The sequence below is a fragment of the Ochotona curzoniae genome, unplaced genomic scaffold (genome assembly GCF_017591425.1).
Source record: "Ochotona curzoniae isolate NIBS_2020 unplaced genomic scaffold, NIBS_Ocur_1.0 contig_2210, whole genome shotgun sequence".
In the NCBI taxonomy this organism is placed as follows: Eukaryota; Metazoa; Chordata; class Mammalia; order Lagomorpha; family Ochotonidae; genus Ochotona; species Ochotona curzoniae.
This window is the reverse complement of record NW_024465369.1, coordinates 10,337,540-10,357,537: the sequence shown is the minus strand read 5'-3', so window position 1 is coordinate 10,357,537 and position 19,998 is coordinate 10,337,540. Positions and strand designations below refer to the sequence as shown.

The 19,998-nt window shown below is 39.0% G+C and overlaps 1 protein-coding gene across 5 annotated transcripts in view; it reads right to left on the bottom strand.

Annotated features, from left to right (window-relative positions):
* Nucleotides 1-2,433: 2,433 nt before the first annotated feature.
* The window catches only part of ARHGAP15 (Rho GTPase activating protein 15), a 616,474-nt gene continuing 598,909 nt past the window's right edge, over nucleotides 2,434-19,998 (bottom strand). For 4 of the 5 annotated variants that reach the window (XM_040971526.1, XM_040971524.1, XM_040971525.1 and 1 more), the window contains exon 14: nucleotides 5,719-6,080. In XM_040971526.1, coding sequence (XP_040827460.1) covers nucleotides 5,897-6,080 — 184 coding nt within the window. In that variant the 3' untranslated portion in view covers nucleotides 5,719-5,896. Of the gene's footprint in view, nucleotides 3,422-5,718; nucleotides 6,081-19,998 lie in introns of those variants that run through there. The other variant, XM_040971527.1, reaches the window with a different exon arrangement.

Here is a 19,998-nt window from a genome sequence, read left to right as displayed (position 1 = left end):
TTTGCATTACACCAAAGCGTGATTTACATTTTGTAGTCCTAATTCAGAAGTAGTGGGTACAAGTCTCCAAGAAGTCTAGAAGGATGATGCTCCATTACATTCACTTCTCTGCTCTGTTGCATTTGGGCTTGCTTCAATGGTCTTAAGACAACACTCTGATGCCTGGCAATGGTGTTTTTAATTTTTCATTACTTCCACTTTCACTCCATGTTGTTGCTATGATGATACTTGCAGCTCTTGAAGTGTCTTCTTTGGCAAAACAAACAAACAAACACCCTGCAAGACTTCAAAATTGATTAGAGATAAGGTAACACATCTTGGTATGACATTCAAAGCCTTGGAGTCCAGTACCATCCTTCCTTCTTATTGTCTTCAGAACACAAAGTTATTGTTAGTCAATAAGCTAGAGATCTATTAGCATGTACATCCTGTGAGGATAAGTTACAATTTCATGGTGTATTACCAATCTTAATTTCTTTCATATGATTCCATTAGACCATCCTGAGAGGCAAGATAAAACATTCTATGTGATAGACCAGACAGTCAAGAGCCACATGGCATGAGTATTTTAAGCAGTGAGTTCTAAATAATTTGTTCGTATTCTGCTTGTTTCCTGTTTATCTGGCCCATACACTTAACTCTACAGTTTGCTCTGTGCACAACCATTTCCAGTGGTGAAGGCTCTATAACATAGGAAGGTTTAACACGAAGGGCACAAAAATAGAATCCTTGGACTGAATCTCCTCAGTTGTGTACCATTTGATGTTCTGAAAAGCTAGATTTCACGTTCTAAGGTTTTGGCATTTTAGGAAATATCTGAAACTCTGCAACATTGTGCCCGCATTCTCATATCTGCAGTATTGGCTCCAGCTGAGGAGAAGCCAGCCAGATGCTGCTTCATAACACTTGCTGATTCACTCATGTACATTAAGCACCGTCCCCCCGAAGGCACCTATTTTTTAAATGTATATGTATTTCATGAAATGGTGCCATAGGGACAGGAACTTACCCTTCCATCCCCTCCTCAATCCTCCATGATGTTTTCCCCAATAATATTTCAGTGGCATTTCCATCAGCAATGGTCACAAATCCATCGTTCTGCTATTTAAGTGTATCATGACATTGTAGGTATAGACAATTGTAGAAAGCCTAGCATCCTCTTGACAAGACATACTTATCAGTGTTATTGAGAGTCCTCTTTTTTTTTTTTTTTTCTGGAGTAGAGAGCACCGCAATGTGGCTTTTCTTTCAGATAGAGACATCAATGGTTTCAACTCTTGGTAGGCAGAAAGGAAGAAATAAAAAGATCCATGCATATTTTAAAGATAAGAGAAAAATTTTAACTGAATGAATAAAATATGATTATTGTGTTTGGAGACAGTCTTTGTGTGAAAATTCGAATTTCTCTTTTTTTGACAACAGAGCAACTTGACCCAGAACTCCTAGTGACAGTGCTTTTGGATGAAAATCTTTGCAGGGCCTTTTAATTACGAATTGACAGGGTGATTAACTTATAATTCACGAAAATAAATGTGGAAAAGAGAAGTACAGGTCACTTTCTAGCTGTGTTAAACTATAGGGACAGCACTATTGGCAAGTGATTGCTTCCCTCTAACAGCTTTTCTAATTTTTCTTAATTGGATCTTTTGTTTTCTAATTGGATATGGGAAACCATCATATGGCTTTCAACTACTAGCTGTGGCATGGTGATCCCGTCATATGGCACACGCTAAGTAAAGTTAGACTCTGAACATATAAGATGAAATACACATCATCCGTTGCCAAGAAACTTTTTTGTGTCAGTAGGCAAGAGGGTCAATTTCTTCTTTACATCTTGGGGATGTAATGCCAGGCTAAAATGGCTTAAAGGAAGCAATCTGGCATTCTAGAAAGACAATTTCAGATTCCTGTTTCCATCCTATAGCCTACATTATAATTTCTTAATGTGTTTCTTCATCCTAGAATAGAAATACCTTCAAAGAATATATTTGATTCTTTAAAAAAAACTGTTAAAAATTAGTCACTTATGCAAAGAGGTGTGCACACATATTCTTTAGAAAACATGACTCTTGAACCCAGCCTGGTAGCCTAGTGGCGAAAGTCCTCACCTTGTATGTACCAGGATCCCATATGACCACCGGTTCATATCCCGGCTGCTCCACTTCCCTTCCAGCTCCCTGCTTGTGGCCTGAGAAAGCAGTAGAAGACAGCCCAAGGCCTTAGGACCCTGTACCCACATGGTAGACTTGGAAGAAGCTCTGGCTCCTGGCTTCAGATGGGCTCAGCTCTGGCCATTTGGGGAGAGAACCAATGGATGGAAGATCTTTCCCTCTCTTTCTCCTTTTCTCTGTAGATCTGACTTCCCAATTAAAATAAATAAATCTTAAAAGAAAAAATAAATCATGAATGTTTTCAAAGTATTTGCTATTAATTGTGAATTTAGACATTCCTTTCATAAGAAATAAGTTATCTCTCTGGCTTTCTTATTGTGCTACTTCTACTTGATCCCTATTATCTACAGGAGAAAGAATATTTGATCATAGCATTTGTTCTAACTCAGCATCTTCTCGTATGTATTCCTAAATTTCAGGCGTCTTCTAACTACCAACTTTTCACTTTCCTTTGAAAGTGTCTGATCTTTCACAATATGCATGCATGTTGACTTTCTTGTCCAGCTTCTGCTGTTTTCTTTGGTAAATCTTGTCCACTGGTCAAGATCACCTTGATAAGGTTGCTCCCCAGGGGAGCCTCTCTTCATTCATCCTGTTACAATTTATTTGATCTTTTATTGAACAGTGAACTTTGTTAATACCTCTGTAATAGTTTCTGCTTATCTGTTCATTAAAAATACATCTCTGTATATAGGTGATCAGTCCTGGAGTCACACAATTACCAAAATGGTCAAGGGTTTTGATTTTGTACCACACAGTAATTAATCCTCAGCTGATTGTCTTTCTTGTTGGCTCTGAAACTATCAAAGGGAGGATTCATATCACTAATGCGTAGAATGAAGTCAGGTTAAGAGTAGGTGTTTAAGAAATTCTTACTGTTACATTATGACTTCTGGATGGAGAATATTGATCAACTTATAAATCTAACTTTGTAGTGAGTCAAGCCAGTATATGTGACAATCTCAGCTTTAAAACTTGGAGCAATGACAGGATAATCACTTCTGCTTTTGGATGTTATACCATTTAATGTCCAGTTGGTGTTACTCTCCTTATGCTTTGAGTATGTGCAAGTCAGGCCGTATGATGGGCACTTTGGCTCAGCACCTTGCCATGGCCTTTCCCCAGAGAGGAAACACATTCTCTGATTAAATGCCCTTAGCAGGCAGGAACAAGCCACAGCTGGGGTTTGAATCAGGCTAAATCCCATCAGATTGGAAATGAAGAAGCTGATGCTTTTGAAGATTATAGATCTGGAAAGCAGCACAGGCAAGGGGCTGCAAGTCCCTGCTCAGAGCAGGTAGTGCCACGTCTCTCTGGCTTTCAGTGTTGCTTCTCTCTGATGCTTCCAGAATAACTTTAAAGATGGTTTTGTGGAGGGATAAGATTTTCATGCTAGATTTATAATATCTACTCTTCATCCCTTCAAAAAGAGAAGTAATTAAAATCTTGAGGGAAGACCTAATTGAGAATGTCATGGAAATGAGGAGAACTTGAAACAGAATGCCAGAAACTCTTGTTTCATGTCGCTATGTTTTTCTGAAAGGTCTAATTACAATTTTACAAATAAGAATAGCTTAAAGCTAGCAGTATTTAAAGCTCACCGTTACTGGTAACTTTTGATCATGGGGTTCTGTCTCATGTGACTTTTCTTGGCTTTGTGGTATGTGTATACATCCCACTTGATGAAACCACACTGCAGCATTTATTGTGGTTGCTTCTCTGTTGTTAGCCACAAACCCATTTATTGGTATCCTAGCTAAAGCGAAGACATTGAAGAGGGGAATAGGATCCCTCTTCTTCCACAGGCAGCTCTGTGGTGGCAGAGCTGTGTGCCCATCGGGGGAGCTCACTGACAGGCTCTTGCCTCTCCTGGACATCCCCCTCTATGCACATTGTCTGTGCTCCTCAGCCTATTATTGCTCTGAGTGTTTGCTCTTTGATCCATGTTTCACATGTTTTATTTACATGCTTTATTTTTCACTTTATGAGCAAATTGATAGCTAGACTTACTCCTTATCACAGTGGATTAGTTTTATTTATTCCCTTTAAATTTCATTTAAAAAGCTGTCAAACGTTAAGTCTACATTTTTATAAGCAGAATGTGTTCACAAGACTGGGTCTTAGCTACGTTCAGTTAGAGCATACTTTTCAACAGTTGCCCCTTTGTTTATCCATGATAACTGAAACTAACCATCAAATGGATAAAGCCATCCAGGTCTAGTCAACTAATTCCTAGGGCATCTGAAAGAAAGAAAACCTTTTTAAAAAAGTTCTTTCCAGGGCCTGGCACGATAGCGTAGTGGTTAAAATCCTCACCTTGCATGCATTGACATCCCATATGGGCGCCGGTTCTAATCCTGGCGGCCCCGCTTTCCATCCAGGTCTCTACTTGTGGCCCAGGAAAGCAGTCAAGGACCCTGCACCCGCGCAGGAGACCTGGAAGAAGTTCCTGGCTCCTGGCTTCGGATTGGCTCAGCTCCAGCTGTTGCGGTCACTTGGGGAAGTGAATCACTGGATGGAAGATCTTCCTCTCTGTCTCATCTCCTCTCTATATATCTGCCTTTCCAATAAAAATAAATAAATCTTTAATAATAATAATAATAATAAGTTCCTTCTAGATGGATTTCATGGAACCACCAATAAAGCATCCTCAGAAGCATACTAAAAATTCTACATAAATGACATAACAGGAAAACTGAAAATATACAGTTTGATGAAGATTCAAAATGGACACTGGTATTAAAAACAAGCACTCATGCAATTTGTATGTAATATGAAAATCAAAATTATAGGACATGAATTTTATTCCCAACTTCTAAGGCAGCATGTTGAGGCAAGTGTCTAATCTAGCTGTTAAGATGCCTATTCTCGCATCAGAGTACCTGGGTTGGGTCCCCAGCTCCTGGTTTCAGCCCCAGCCCTGTCCTGACCACTGCAAGTGGTCTGGGTTTCATTCTCTCTCTCTCTCTCACAAATAAAGAAAAATGTGAAAAGTTAGGCATTTAAACAAAGAAAGTATGTTTATGGGACCACAAATAATATTTATAAAAATTCCAGTAGTAAGTGCTTTGAACTGTCATTTTGCTTCAGAAAAACAACATTTCAAATGTTGTGCTTATAAATTTCCCCATGTAGCATCGAGGATAGCTGGATTGTATTTATATGTGCCCGAACATTCTTGGGATATGAAATATATTTGTTTTGGTTGAGAACCTGATTTCTTCATTCTGTTTTAAAACAACCAGCTTCGGCTTCCTAACTTTTTCGCTTCCACCTGCACAGACCTAGGAATATGGAGATAACTCAGAAACAGCACAGCTTCTGCAACAGCACAGCTGTGTGTCCACAGCCACACCCTGGAACACACCCTCTACGTCACTCCCCCGCCTGCACACACCCAGTCAACCCTTCTGAGGCTCAGAGAGATCGCTGAAAGTGTGTTCCGGACGCGTGCATACTCTATGTGTTGTTCAATAGTGTGATGAGCTCCTTAAGTGCTAGCAGGAGCAGTGTTGAAGGGGTGAATGCAGAACATATATAGGCAAACATTGTCAATTATTTTATTCACATGTTTTGAACTTAAGCACAAAATCATGATTAAGTTTTCACAAAGTGAGGCATCTGTCACTTGAAAGGAAAAAATATTTCAGAGATATGTTTACAGAAAAGTAAAAATATTAGGCATCAAGACAGATGTGAACATACTCCGGAGCTTGTCATGTCTGTCAGTCTTCTCCTGAGCCGAAGATCTTACTGTACTCACTCAGCATGAGCTCAGCTATCTGGTTTTGGTACACCATGTGCACTGCCATGTTCCCACTGTCATTTTCAGCTCTCAGAAGGGTGGGTCCAAACACAATCCCCAAGCTTTGTGTGGACATGAGGTTCTTGGAAGCTTTGGCCACTATCCTGTGAAAAGAGACAGTGAAAAATAATGTAATTGGTGTTTGAAGTGAAATTGTGGCTATGCCAAAATTATAAAACTTTTCTGGCTTCAGAGAAATAACTATCTGATAAAACTAATCTTTGTGGGTCTGGCGCAGTCCTCACCTTGCATGCATTGGGATCCCGTATGGCTACTAGTTCATATTCCAGCTGCTTCACTTCTATCTCAGCTCCCTGATTATGGCCTGGGAAAGCAGTGAAAGACAACCCAAGGCCTTGGGACCCTATAACCACCTGGGAGACCTGGAAGAGGCCTCTGGCTCCTGGCTTTGGATTGGCTCAGCTCTGGTCATTGAGGCCACTTGGGGAGTGAATCAAAGGATGGAAGATCTTCTCTGTCTCCCCCTCTCTCTGTATATCTGACTTTCCAATAAAAATAAATAAATCTTAAGCTAAATAAATCAAGATAAATAAATCTTGAGATAAATAAAAGCAATCAATAAATGTATGTATATATATATATATGTATATATCCAAACAAAATAAATAGTACATTGTATATATAGTTAATATGGAAGGTAGACATATGAACTGCTGAAACACTAGGTTTTTTTAGTGATTAATGTTAATGTTCTTGGCAAATGCTAACTGGAATATGTTTTTTTGTGAGGAGGTAGTTCTAAGACATTTAGGTATATGGCAAAATACTAATGTCTTCATTCATTTGGGCAGCCAATTTAGCTCACGCCTCAATAAAATACAGAATCCTGTAGCATTCACACAGGAAAGAGTCCTATTGGAATAAAGAAATGCTTGCTTGAGTGAGGACAGTATGGAGAGCTGGAATAGAAATGAACTTTTACGATGTGATTCTATCAACAGTAATGCTTTTTCTCCTTTAGCAATGAACCCCTAAAGAAAGAAAATCAAATTCATCTTCAAAATTTGGACTTAAAAAATAAGCTTGTTCTTACAATGAAGTGTATTTGGTTTAAAATTTAGTAGAAGGAGGTTTTATTGGTATGAAGAAAATAAGTTAGGGACCTGTGCTGTGGAGTAGTAGGTTAAATCCCATATGGGCTCCTGTTCCAGTCTCAGATGCTCCACTTCTCAACCAACTCCCTGCTGATGTGCCTGAGAAAGCAGAGAAAGATGGTCCACGTTTTGGACCATTGTACCCTCACAGAAAACATGAAAGAATCTCCAGGACCCTCGCTTTGGACCAGCCTAGCTCTGGCTGTTGAGGTCATCTGGAGTGTGAACTGGCAGGTGGAAGATTTTTCTCTTTCTCTCCGTGAACCTGACTTTTAAACAAAAATAAGAAAATCTCCAAGGAAAAAAGAAGAAAAAATAAAAGAAAGAAAGAAAGGATAGCATATAGAACAGCAGGGTGTAACAATCATTCCACTAAATATCCACTAAACATTCCACCAAACATCCAGGGAACTCTGTACAGAGAATATAACAAGACCAGCCAATATTTTATTATGAGACCTTTAATTCTGTGGCCTCCAGCCTCAGCCTGGGACATGGATGAGTTGGTTAGGTGTTAGTAACTCTGGCCTGCTTGTGTCTACACAGCAGGGGCAAGAAAACTCGGTTCACCTCTGTGTCTTCACAAAAGCCCATTGCTGAAACAGACTGGGGAGGACCAAAGCCGTATATGTGCTGGCTAGCACCTGCCTATAGCACTTGTATTGTCTCATTTGGTCATCAATGCCATGAAATAGCTTTTATTATGAAGCCTGTTTTGCTGCATAATGAAGTGGCTGATGCTGCAAAAAGCTGAGGCTCAAACTCAGGTTGGCTGGTTTCTCTACTATGGAAAAGTCATTTCGAGAGTAACTTTTGTGACTCCTGGGCTAACTACAGTGGCTTTTCATTCTAGGTTTAAGGTTCATTATAAGAGAATCTGAATTTGCCTTCCTCACTGTAAATCTATAATTGACAACCTGGGTTATAGTATATTGATCCTGGACAAAGCAATTGCAGAATTTGGACGAATATTCACGATATTCTGCATCCCATTTCTCCTTTTGCTTAAATGGATGACATGGCTATGTTTCCAGAAGGGTGTCTAGTATTTTAGAGTACCAGAGAGTTACCTGAAATTTCAAATTTAGAGATTTCCTCAGAATATAAGAAGCCATGTCACTTTGCTACTTCATTTACTAAAAGCCTGCACAATGATTTACGTGTCCATCCACTTGAAGGAGGGCAGATGGAATAGATTTTGGCTTTCCTTTCCAAATTCACCTTAGTTTAAAACCTCTCTTGAGGTTTTCCAAGAAATACATACTACAAAAACCATTAGTAGGATTCTGTATTAAGGAAAGGAAATTTTCTTCTCTTTTAGGTTTAAATTGATATCCTTTTATGATACCAAGTCATCCATTCATTCCACTGATTGTAAAATAAAACAGAATTTGCTAAAAGCAAAGGAAAAACAATAATATAACAAATCTGTTGAGTACCTATTAGAGTTGCTTTAGTAAATTTCCTGTTGAGAATATAAAAGCCCAATCAGGAAGATTCATCTAACAGAGGACAGGACTCAACAGGACTAACACATCATAGGTCAGGCAAAAGGTCAAGTTCATAACTCAGGAGCAATGGAAAGATGGTCCACGACTTAGGCAGGGTATCTTGGTCAGTAGAGTCATAGAAGAAAACTGGGACTTGGGATCTAGGGTACCAGAAAGGGGAATGTTACTATGTGAAAATAAACTGAAGGTTCTAGATCTATTTGCTTATTTAATTATGGTTATACTTTCAGTCAGTGGCAGGGACAATAAAATTTAAGATAACTGGAAGCCAAAACTGAAGCAATGCCACACGGCTGAAGCTAGACATCATGGGAGGATGGAGAGCTGATTCCTGGGGACAGCAGCTGTGCTCTTGGAAGCTCACTGTGAAGAGGCCTACAGCACCAGAGCAGCCCAGGTGGTGGAGGCAGATCTCAACTCCACAGAGGGCCCCGAAAGATCCATCAAACAGGACTCAGGCCACGAGGCAAGAGCAAGGAGGCTGACATGGGGCTAGGCTTATACTCTTTGGCCCTCTCAGCTTGTGTTTTTCCTGTACGATCAAAGGCTGGTCTTAAAAATTAAAGCAGGTTCAGAGTTAGAGGAAGAAACAGACTGAGTTTAGATAGGAGGAAGAGCAAGAGGCTGGAGCTGTGTCCAAGTCACACCCTGGGGAAGATTTCTAGTTCTTGGCCACTGAGCCATGGATGGCAATTCTTACAATGGTTTTCTGTTAATTGCATTATTTTTAAGTTTTGTATGAAGAAATGTGTGTTCATTTTTTGGGCAGGTGAAACATGGAAAAATTATTGTCCCTCAAGTTTTTATTCATTATGGCCATATCTACAAATTCCATTTGATTTTTTTAAACTCAAATTTTATAAGCGTTTTAAAATAATCTTGTCAAAGCACAGTTTTTGAAATAACACAGTTTTCTATTCTTGTTATATTTGCATTACCACTAGTTAAATGTCTTAAAACCTTGAACTTTTTCCCAAGTTAGCAAAATCAAGTCACTTGTAACTTTTTAAAAAATGTAATTAACAAAGTTAATACAATGTACATAACACCATACAGAAAATAAGCAGTTTTGCTTATTTTTGGTTATGTGTCCCTATGTGTATCTCTGCATGTGTGTGTGTGAATACACTGACAATTTGTTTTCTGACTGTCAACCAAAGAGTAACCAATGTGTTGAGACATTTATCCATCTTTAAATTTGAAAAGATGCTCAGAATAAATACAGTTTTGAGTAAAAGTCATTGTGCTCTAACCGCATGGTTCATGTCCAAAGGTAAACACATTTTCATATTATTTATATTTATAATAGATAGTGGAGATAGATATTTCCAGCAAAGAAGGTGTCCAAATTTGGACGTGTCTGAGAATACATTAAGGCTATTATAAATGATGGTATTTGAATATAAACTCCACTATTTCTAACTTTACTAGAATAATGTTTAGTTAAATAGTTGACTTAGAATCTATACAGGGATGGAGCCAACATTATGGTGCCATAAGTTAAGCTGTTAGTGCAAGAGACCCATATGGCATTGGTTTGAGTCCTGGATGCTCTACTTCCCATCCAGCTCTCGGCTAATACATTGGGGAAAGCAGTAGAAGGTGCCGCTTGGCCTTGGGCTCCTGAAACACGCACTTGGGTGAAGCTCTCAGCTCTTGGCTTTACTGCCCAGCCGAGCCACGGCTGTTGAGCCTCTTGGGGAGTGAACCAGCAGATAGATGGATGGTATCACTTCTCTTTTTCTCTTCCTGACTCTGTCTCACTCACTTTTTCTACTAAGTAAATAAATATTTTTAATATTTTTGCAAGATTTATTTTATTTTTATTGCAAAATCAGATACACAGAGAAGAGGAGAGACAGAGAGGAAGATCTTCCATCCAATGATTCACTCCCCAAGTGACTACAATGGCCGATGCTGTGCCGATTTGAAGCCAGGAGCCAGGAACTTCCTCCAGGTCCTCCTGCGCGGGTGCAGGATCCCAAAGCTTTGGGCCGTCCTCGACTGCTTTCCCGGGCCACCGGCAGGGAGTTGGATGGGAAGTGGGGCCACCGGGATTAGAACCAGCACCCATATGTTTTTAAAACAGAAACTAGAGTCAGCCAAAATTTCAAAATACAAAAATTATGTCTCTCTCTTGTTTAACTTCACATCCATAGATATTCTAACTTCCACTCTCTCTGTGAAGTCCAGCTGGGCACTGCTAGTGTGTTATTTCTGAAAACTTCAACTACTAAAACAAATGTAGAAGAGAAACATAAGGTACTGAAAGAAATACGTGAGACTCTTGGAAAGTGCCTGAGAATTGGTTTTAGGAAAAAAACCAAGCAACCAAAAAGTTATACATGGACTTTGGAACTTTTCATACCAAAATAAACTTATTTTTTTAATTCAACATTTCCAAGAATGTTACGAAGCATCCTTGTAATATCCTGAATGGGCATGACTATTTACCCGGTGTGCAAGGCACAAGCTTAGAACAAACAAGTCATATCTCCAGTAACTTAGGTTAAAAGAGTTGTATCTTTGCAGGAGAGAAACAGATGTAGAAACCTTATACATTTTTACTATGTAGCTTTCCCTAAAGTTGCTGCTGAAGAGACTGTTTATGTGATGCTTCATGAAAATGGTAGTCCAAAGTATTAAGTTTGAAGAAACTTGTGTGCCACTTATTATTGAAAATTCACACTACATCAAACTACAGTAAAGGCACTGGACAGTCCAGCATAAAACACTCCTCCTCATTTTTCACTAACTTGTGCCTTTGATTTGCAACTATAGATTCTTTGTCCCGTGGGGCACAGGGAGGTGTGTTTCAGAAAATGCTACTCTATTGTGTTTTACTAAAGACCTACTGCATGTAGGCCTTGACATGATATGGTTCTCAGCTCTTGATGGGCCACTAGCTCCACAATTCTGCAGCACCTAACTCAAAGGAAGTCACACTGTGGTCATTCCTGGCCAGTTCCCCTTCTCCAGGAGAGCTTAGGTTTCATTAGGCCCTTACATTTCAGGACAGTGTTGTAAATTCTGAGTGACAGGTTAAGCTGTTTTCAGCAAGCAAGTGTAAGAAAATGAACTGTTTCCCCCCACTTTTATGAAAAGGTGAAAGCCAAAAGGTAAAAGAACAAATCTGAATGTGAATGGTAAGGGTAAAGACATGATTGAGACCTTAACATAGTGAATTGATGGGTGGGTAAGGAGGCGTAAAAACATTGAGATCTTATATCAATATTTGGAAATTCCTCTTGAGGTCTGTTTACTCGCCATTAATTTACTACCAAGGAATCATTACAGCAAAGATATCTGAGTCTAAGCAACATGAAGAGCTCCAAGTTTAGTACCTATGAAAGCTTGACTAATAGGAAAAAAATACCCTAAGCTTCAACTCTAGGGAAAAAGGCTATTTATTAATATTGTTTAGTTTATAACAGTCTGTAAAAATACATAATAATTTAATGAATTTGTTCATTAAATAACTTTTGGTAGCTATTGCAAAGGAAATTCACATACAGCTACATAGAATTTAAGTTTATAAAACCTTGGGACAAGTAGGAATACATTTCTCTGGAAAGAGCCAAAAAGCGATACATAGTTTACAGTATGAAAAGAAGAGGAAATGCCAGAGCTACTCTTTGTCAGGCTTAAATGCAAGGAGCAATGATCCATCAATTTAAGATTATTTTAAAAACAATCTATAATCCAGTGGTACAGAGGTTGGACACTGGACAAAAAAAATCCTCTTAAAAAAACTTTATACTTGGTAAGTTTTTCCAAAAGTGAGCTAAGTTGTTAAAGAAATTTCTTAGTTGTGTAAAATTACAGACAAATGACTGAAACGGAAGGAGATCATTACTGGAAAACTAAACACTAATGCTGAATTAAGAAGACCAAAGGATTTAATAATAGTCCAACTCCAAATAGATATGTAGATGCAAACCTCCTTTCAAGTTGGTGCTTTGCTGTTACCATAGTGACTTGCAGAAGATGTTGAAAGGCACATAATTGCCTGCAGGACTTCTTTCCAGTTATGGAGGTGTGTTAGAACAGTTCCCTGCCTGTCTGTGGTGTGCTGTGATTTTCCAACACATGTAACTCTAGGATGGTTTGTTTGAACGGGGAGAGTGTGGTGATAAATGCAGCCCGGCCATCAGGTGACACATGGCTTGCAGAATATAGCTCACCCACTGCATGTGAAATGTTAATTGTGACTTTGACCATTTAACTGAGAGTCTGTTAAAAATAAAATACATTTTCAATATGTTCAATTTATGTTTCCTATGTGCTATAACTATTTGGGGGGCGGAGGGGCGGAGTGTGGGAAAGCCACGTTAAACATATGCTTCCCTACCCTCAGTTTGCACAAGCTATACTGCTATCTACATTGGTGGTTTTTAAAGATTGGGGCTGTCGCAGAAATCCCACTTTCTCCTTTACAGTCATCTTTCTGTAAATGTACAAATTAGTTGGCTTACACGCTGTAAAAAAATCTTTAAATTTGTATTTTAACAGCATATCATTGTTGTTTTCCAGAATAAGTTGATGATTATCATCTTAAATGGGAATCACCACCATATTCTGACACATGTGCTTTTTAAAAAAATCTGTAAAGCCCCGTGTATACAATCCTCTCCAAGCACATAAGAGAAAAGCAGCTTTATATGGCAGTTTCATATTGATAGCTAGCATGGCCTGATGTTTGGCATTCATTCAGCTTCTTTGTACCAATTTCACTGTGGAAGATTGAATGATTTTCAACCAATTTCTTGTTTTGAATTTTTATTGATGAGACATGTGAGATATAGTAAAGTATCTTTAAAGTAATATTCAGAATATCTAATAACACACGAGGACTGAAAGGTAAACACGAAAACCAGGCAGGGCTTGTACGCTTCAATGAGTGACATATTTCTGGTTGGATTACATATCTTGTGTGGTGACAACTGAAGATAAAATGGAAACTCGCAGGCAGGTCTTTGACATAGTAAATGCCAAAAAAAAGAAAAAAAGGAACAATAACTGCGATTACTATTTGCTGAAGATCTTTGTTTGCTAATAACTGTGTTTTATGCTTAGCACAAGTCTGAAGCAGAGCTAAAAATCAAAATGTTTCTTCTTATAAAATAACATGTTATATAGCAAAAAACTTGAAAAGTTTGAAAGAGCATAAAAATGCTTATTTTTTAAAAAGCCATTTGTACCTAAATCCTAAATAAGTATTTATTTAGGTAGCTACACTGTTTTTTTTTTTTAATTTATTTATTTTGATTTAAAAGGCAGGGCTTAGAGACAAAGACACACATACACACAAACATACCTAGATCTTCTATCCTCTGGTCTCTCCCCAAAAGACCACCATGGCCAGAGTAGATCTGACATGAGGCAGGCAGCCTAGAGCGTCTTTTCTGGATCTCCCACATGGGATCCGGGTCCCAAGGACTTGGGCCATCATATAATGCTTTCCCAATTCATAAGCAGGGAGTTGGATTGGAAGTGGAGCAGCTGGGACAGGAACCCGTGCTATTTAGGATGCTGTTGCTGACACGTGGAAGATTAACCTGTCATGCTATGGTGCTGGCCCGAACACCTACTATGTGTTGGTATTATTCTGGATATTGGGAAGGAATAATATGATGAGAGATACACGTAACATCCAACCTGCACACAACACACTGATCCATGTTCAGACACTGAAATATTTCAAGAAAAACTAAGTAGAAAAGTGATTCTTTCTCTGATCCTGGGAAGTTTTGTAAAACTCCCAATGGACTGAATTCCATCCTCAGTGAATATTTTTTCCCTGTCAATGGTGGGGGCCTGGCTGCTCCTGGTTTTGATAATCCCAAGGTAGTTCTCATGAGCAGAGCGGTGGGAGGCACCAGAGAGGAGAGAGCAGAGCGAGCACTCGTGGAAGCCAAAGAAACAGAGTTCTCTGCAGAGTCCTGCGAAGTTGTAAATGTTCCTGGGGGAAGTATAGGAAGGAATAACAGATGCATGCCCTTAGTGGTGAACTTGTGCTTGGTGATTGTAGAAATTGGGACAAACACAGCCTGGCTACTGGCTAGGAATTGTGAAGGAAGTGGGAGATCCTGGGGCCACCAGGGAAATTTTTAGCAAGAAATTGGCAGTTAAAGGAGGATAGGAATACATCCTTAGGTTGTGAGCAGGAGAATGATAGTATTGGCATTTGGTCGATAGGGATGTTTATATAATTTTCTACATATGCACCTGAGAAATGTTGTCTATACAGTGCTGCCTCTAGCATTTACTTCTTTTCTTAAAGATTCATTAATTTTTATTGGAAAGTCAGATATACAGAGAGGAGGAGAGACAGAGGGACAGATCTTCCATCTGCTGGTTCACTCCCCAAGCAGCCGCAACAGCCAGAGCTGAGCTGAGCTGATCTGAAGCCAGGAACCAGGAGCCTTTTCCGGGTCTCCCATGTTGGTACAAGTCTCAAGGATTTGGTCTGTCCTCGACTGCTTTCCAGGCCGCAAGCAGGGAGCTGGATGGCAAGTGGAGCTGCCAGGATTAGAACCAGTGCCCATATGGGATTCTGGCACATTCAAGGCAAGGATTTTAGCCGCTAGGCCACGCCGCTGGGCCCTCTAGCATCTACTTCCAACATAAGCCATTCCCATGTTTTATACTTGCAATGTATAATATTTGGTCATTATCTTTTATGCAACAGAATGGATTTTGCCCACTGACCTCCTAGTATAACCAAGATCGAATAATTAAATTCCGACCAAATACTCTTATTGTACATTCTGAAGTATTTTTCTAGGCAGTGGGTCTCAGCTAGAGGCAATTTTGTCTCCCACTCTTCCTCACTCCTAATTCCCTAAGGGACTTGGCATTGCCTAGAGACATTTTTGAATTCCTCTGGGTAGGGTGGAAAACTGCTACTGGCAGCTTTCTAGTAGACGGAGTAAGAGATGCCTGCTAAATACTCTGTGATGTGGAGAACCGTCCCTGTCCTCGAGAATTAAACAGCTCCAAGTGGTAACAGGATGCTCTTGAGAAACCCAACCTGAGGATGAAACAGTGGCAATGTAACAACCACAGCAATGATTCTCAAACTTTCCTGACCATGGAAATCATCTAGAAGGCCTACTAAAACACAGATTTTTGGACTCTACCCTCACACTTGGGATTCAGCAAGTCTGAGGAGAGGTTTGGCACCTGCGCTCCTCACAGGCCCCCAAGTGGCGAAGACACAGCTGTTTCTGAACCACACCTGGAGAACTGGAACCCGATCAGGAACTGATGGTTTGTTTCTTAAAACATGGTACCAGATGGGAGGACAGGGCATAAGTCCTGTTAGCTTGAACATCGTTTGGTATCATTCTTTATATAAAAAGTTTAATGTTCACTGAGTTGAAAAAGAGAAAGAGTCTCTCCCATCTACTGGCCCATTTCCCTAAATGCCCTCAATAGCCAGGGATGGCCCAGACTGCAGTAAGAGGCCACAAATTCATCTGCTTTCTCACAGTGCAGGAAGAGGCCCAAGCATATTAGCCATTGTTGGTAGCTTTTAGGACGTGTTATCAGGCAGTATGATTGGAAGCTGAGCAGCTGGGACTTGAATCAGTACAGTGGTTCAGGTGGCAGCTTAACGCACTGTGACAAAGAGGTTAGCTTTTATCTTTTTTTTTTCCTCATGAGAAAAGCCGTATGTTGTTTTTTGGGTTCAGGATTCTTTGAAGTTAAGAAATGAGGAAGTGAGCTGGTGTGGTGGCACAGCAAGCTAATCCTCTGCCTACAACCATCCCATACGTGGGCTGGTTCATGTCACTTCCCCTTCATTTCTCTTCCAGTCCCTGCTTTTGGCCTGGGAAAGCAGCAGAGGATGTCCTTGGTCCTTGGGACAGGACACCTCCATGGGAGACCTGCAAGGAGCTCCTGGTTCCCAGCTTTAGCTCAGCTCAGCTCTGGCAATTTGGCCACCTGGGGAGTGATCCAGTGGATGGAAGACCTCTTCTTTTTTCTCTGTAAAATCTGCCTTTCAAAAAAAATCTTAAAAAATTTTTTTGAGGGAGGAAGTTAAAAAAGCAAACAAGTCACCATGTATTTTTTCCCCCTTTCCTTTCTATTGAGAATGTTTAAGCTCAGGCTAGATTCTTTAATCCATTTTGTTTAACTGTGTACCAAAACTAATGCACAATTTGAACAAATGTACTAACAAGGAATATCTAGAGTAAAACAAAAACTTTCCTTGCTTCCTAGCCACAATCCTTCATAATAACCATAGCAGATGGGTGTTGTTTCTGGATTTTTCTGGTATCTATATAGCTACCTATTCTTATATGTATCTATCCACATAACACTATAATATATACATATTATAAAATATGGAACTATCAAAGTAAATAGCTTACATATATACAATTTTATTTCCTTTTGAAAAGAATGAGATAAAGAAAAACATAATGTGCTCTAATTTTCTTTTTTCCCTCTTAACCATATATCATGGGCATTTTTCCAAGTCAGTACATATAAAAATACCTCATTTTTAAAAAAGTTGTTACATTTCATAATGTGGAAATACCTTAATTTATTTAACCATTTCCTGGCTATGGGGCACAATTTTGCTTCCAATTCTCTACTATTATAGCCAATACTACAATGAGCATCTTTAGATACATGTATGTTAAAGTTTGTATGTATTAAGCATAATTCTCAATTATTTTTGTTGCATATGTTTTGCAAATTTTTCCTTTTTTTCATTTTACTGGGATTTTGATGTTGTCATATCTGGTACCTGTTTTGAAGTTTCTAATGTGTTTATTATTATAAAATGCATCCATTTCAAAAGATCACATAAATATCATTTTCGTACCAGTTAAAAAAAGATTTCATTTTCAACTACCATCTAAATCCTCTTAAACATATTTTAGCAGGTCAAATGTAATGGCAATCTAAATTTGCTGTATTCTCAGAAGCTAGATAATTTCCCCAATAATACTTGTTGAATAAGGCATCTATTTTCCAGAAATTTTCCAGAAAATTTTTCAGATGAACCTTTTCAGATGAACAAAGTACACCTGAGGAGGACTGAATAATCTGAAGTCATATAGGTAGCATGGCAGATCCTATATTAAGAGGCAATTCTTTATTACCCTGCTATGCAGATACTCCCTCCACAAATAATTAAGGTCCCCATATTTTTAGGTTGAAGTCTAATGGTGACCAGAGTCCTGGTCCAGAGTCAGCATGAATTCTGGGATAACACATTTTGTTGCTTCTGTCAATTCATTCACAACTTAGTGCAGATTTCCATGGACAGGAAGGGTGTTTAGATGGAAGAGAAAACTGACTAATGCTTATTACCCTTTTCTTTGGATTCATATAGTTTTTTTTTAAAAACATCTGGAAAGATCCGTTTTTCATTAAAAATGAAAATGCACTATTGGCAAAATTATGGAGAATTTCAGCTATAGTTTTGCTTAGACATTTCTCATCAAGCTTCACAATGGTTTGAGCATCCACACTAGACCATCTCAGCAGTAACAGAGGCATTAATTTTTATTTCCTGAGCTCTGCAGATAAAACAACCATTGCTGATATCAACATCATGGAGCAATACTGCTTGGCATGAAAGGGAGAAGGCTTAGCAATATTACATGCTGGGATTACTTTTAGGTAGAAAGAAAAAAAGATTGCTATTATTCTCTACCTGAGTTCATCCAACAAAGTAGTTTAAAAACTAGTAGTGACAGTAATATTTCATATGAAATAATTGAGTGCTGAACATGGAATCACCCTTAATCAAATCAGATGGAATTGTAAACGTAATTATAGTAGTGGAAAATACAGAACCTGACTATTTACCTTGGAAAATTAGAAAAATCTGAAAGGAATATGTCAGTATGTACAGTCAGAAACCCTCAGCACAGCTTTTATTTTTCTTTTTCATTCAAGAGACGAACTATCTCACTTCCCACTATGGGGAACTACAATATGTCTTTGGGTATGTTCTGAAAACTGCTTATTTAACAGTTGTTTGAATAGCTGACAATGAACGTGCAATTCTGATTTCATCTGAATCATGCATATTTAGTTTTACTTACTGAGACAAATAAGTCTTTGATGCTTTCAAAAGTGACCTGGCCAAGTAGGACCTTGTGGAACCGGCACGCACCAAGGTGAATAGACAGACAGATGCTCTCCAAAGAGGAAGTGAGCAGAAAAATTGAAGGTGTTTGGTTTGGAGAAAAGAAAATGTAGGGAAGCCAACGTAACCAAATTTAAAGGGGCATGATGTGGAAGAAAATGTATATTTTCCTTTCCAAAATCAGTTATTACATTGACCCAGAGCTGAACTTCACCTTTATTCAAAATTAGCATTGCAAGAGTAGAAAGGATTGCTTCTGAACAGGAATGAGCTCACATTGACTGTATAAAATCAGGACTTAGGACATATAGATGAATTAGAACAACATAAACTCGCTCATGAATTGTCACTTACGTATTACCTGCTACTATTTAGTATTGATTTATAGGTTAATATTTAGCATAGGTATTGTTAAGATCCTGAGACCATCTAACACATCTGTTACAAATGCTATGAGGTCAGGAGAGACATACAGGAAAGCCATTTGAGTTTTTTGTGTTGGATCGTAGGTTGAATGACCTGTGAGTTTTCAGATCAATGATGAGAGAATGGACTTTCTGGAAAAGTCAATTTATCATTTAAGACTAAAGAAGACATTATAACTGAGATTCCTTCCCCACTCTTCCTGTACCTCCAGTCCTCTCTCTCAAGTAGCAGTGTTGGTGGCATTCATGGAGGGGATTATACAGCAGAAAACCAGAGAAAGCAATTTTGCTTTTTGCCAAACAAGGCTTGTGAAAGGCCAAGATTTGTGTTTTGAGTTGCAAAAGATTAACTGTTAAAGATCTCAGGCTGTAGCCAGTACATGGCCTAAGTAGCAAACTGGTAAGGGAGATGAGGCTACTCTGCTGCCAGAATAGAGAAAGATTTTCTGGACTGGAAAAGAGAGATTCAGGGAGTTCTAGGACTTTGATGAGGTCATGTTGAAGCAGCTGCATGCTGAGTCCTTCCTAACCCATTTCTTGGGCTGATAAAATGTTTGATGACACTGAGATCAGAAAGATCCAGTCCTGTCCTTGGGAAAAATTTAATGATACAGGAAGATTTTAGAGGGGCCTATGTCTGGTGTATATCAGGAACAATTAAATAGAAATTGTCACGCAGCCTGTCTAGGCAAAGGTGGCCTAAGATCTAGCCCTGGGATTAGTAGTAGAGAAAGATGACTGAAAACCAGAAGAGATTAAAGAGCAGCCTGCAGTGGTGACAAAAGCCAGATATTTTCTACCCCACTAATCTGCTGTATCATCTTTCTCTTAATAGAGTGTTAATTTCTGAAGCA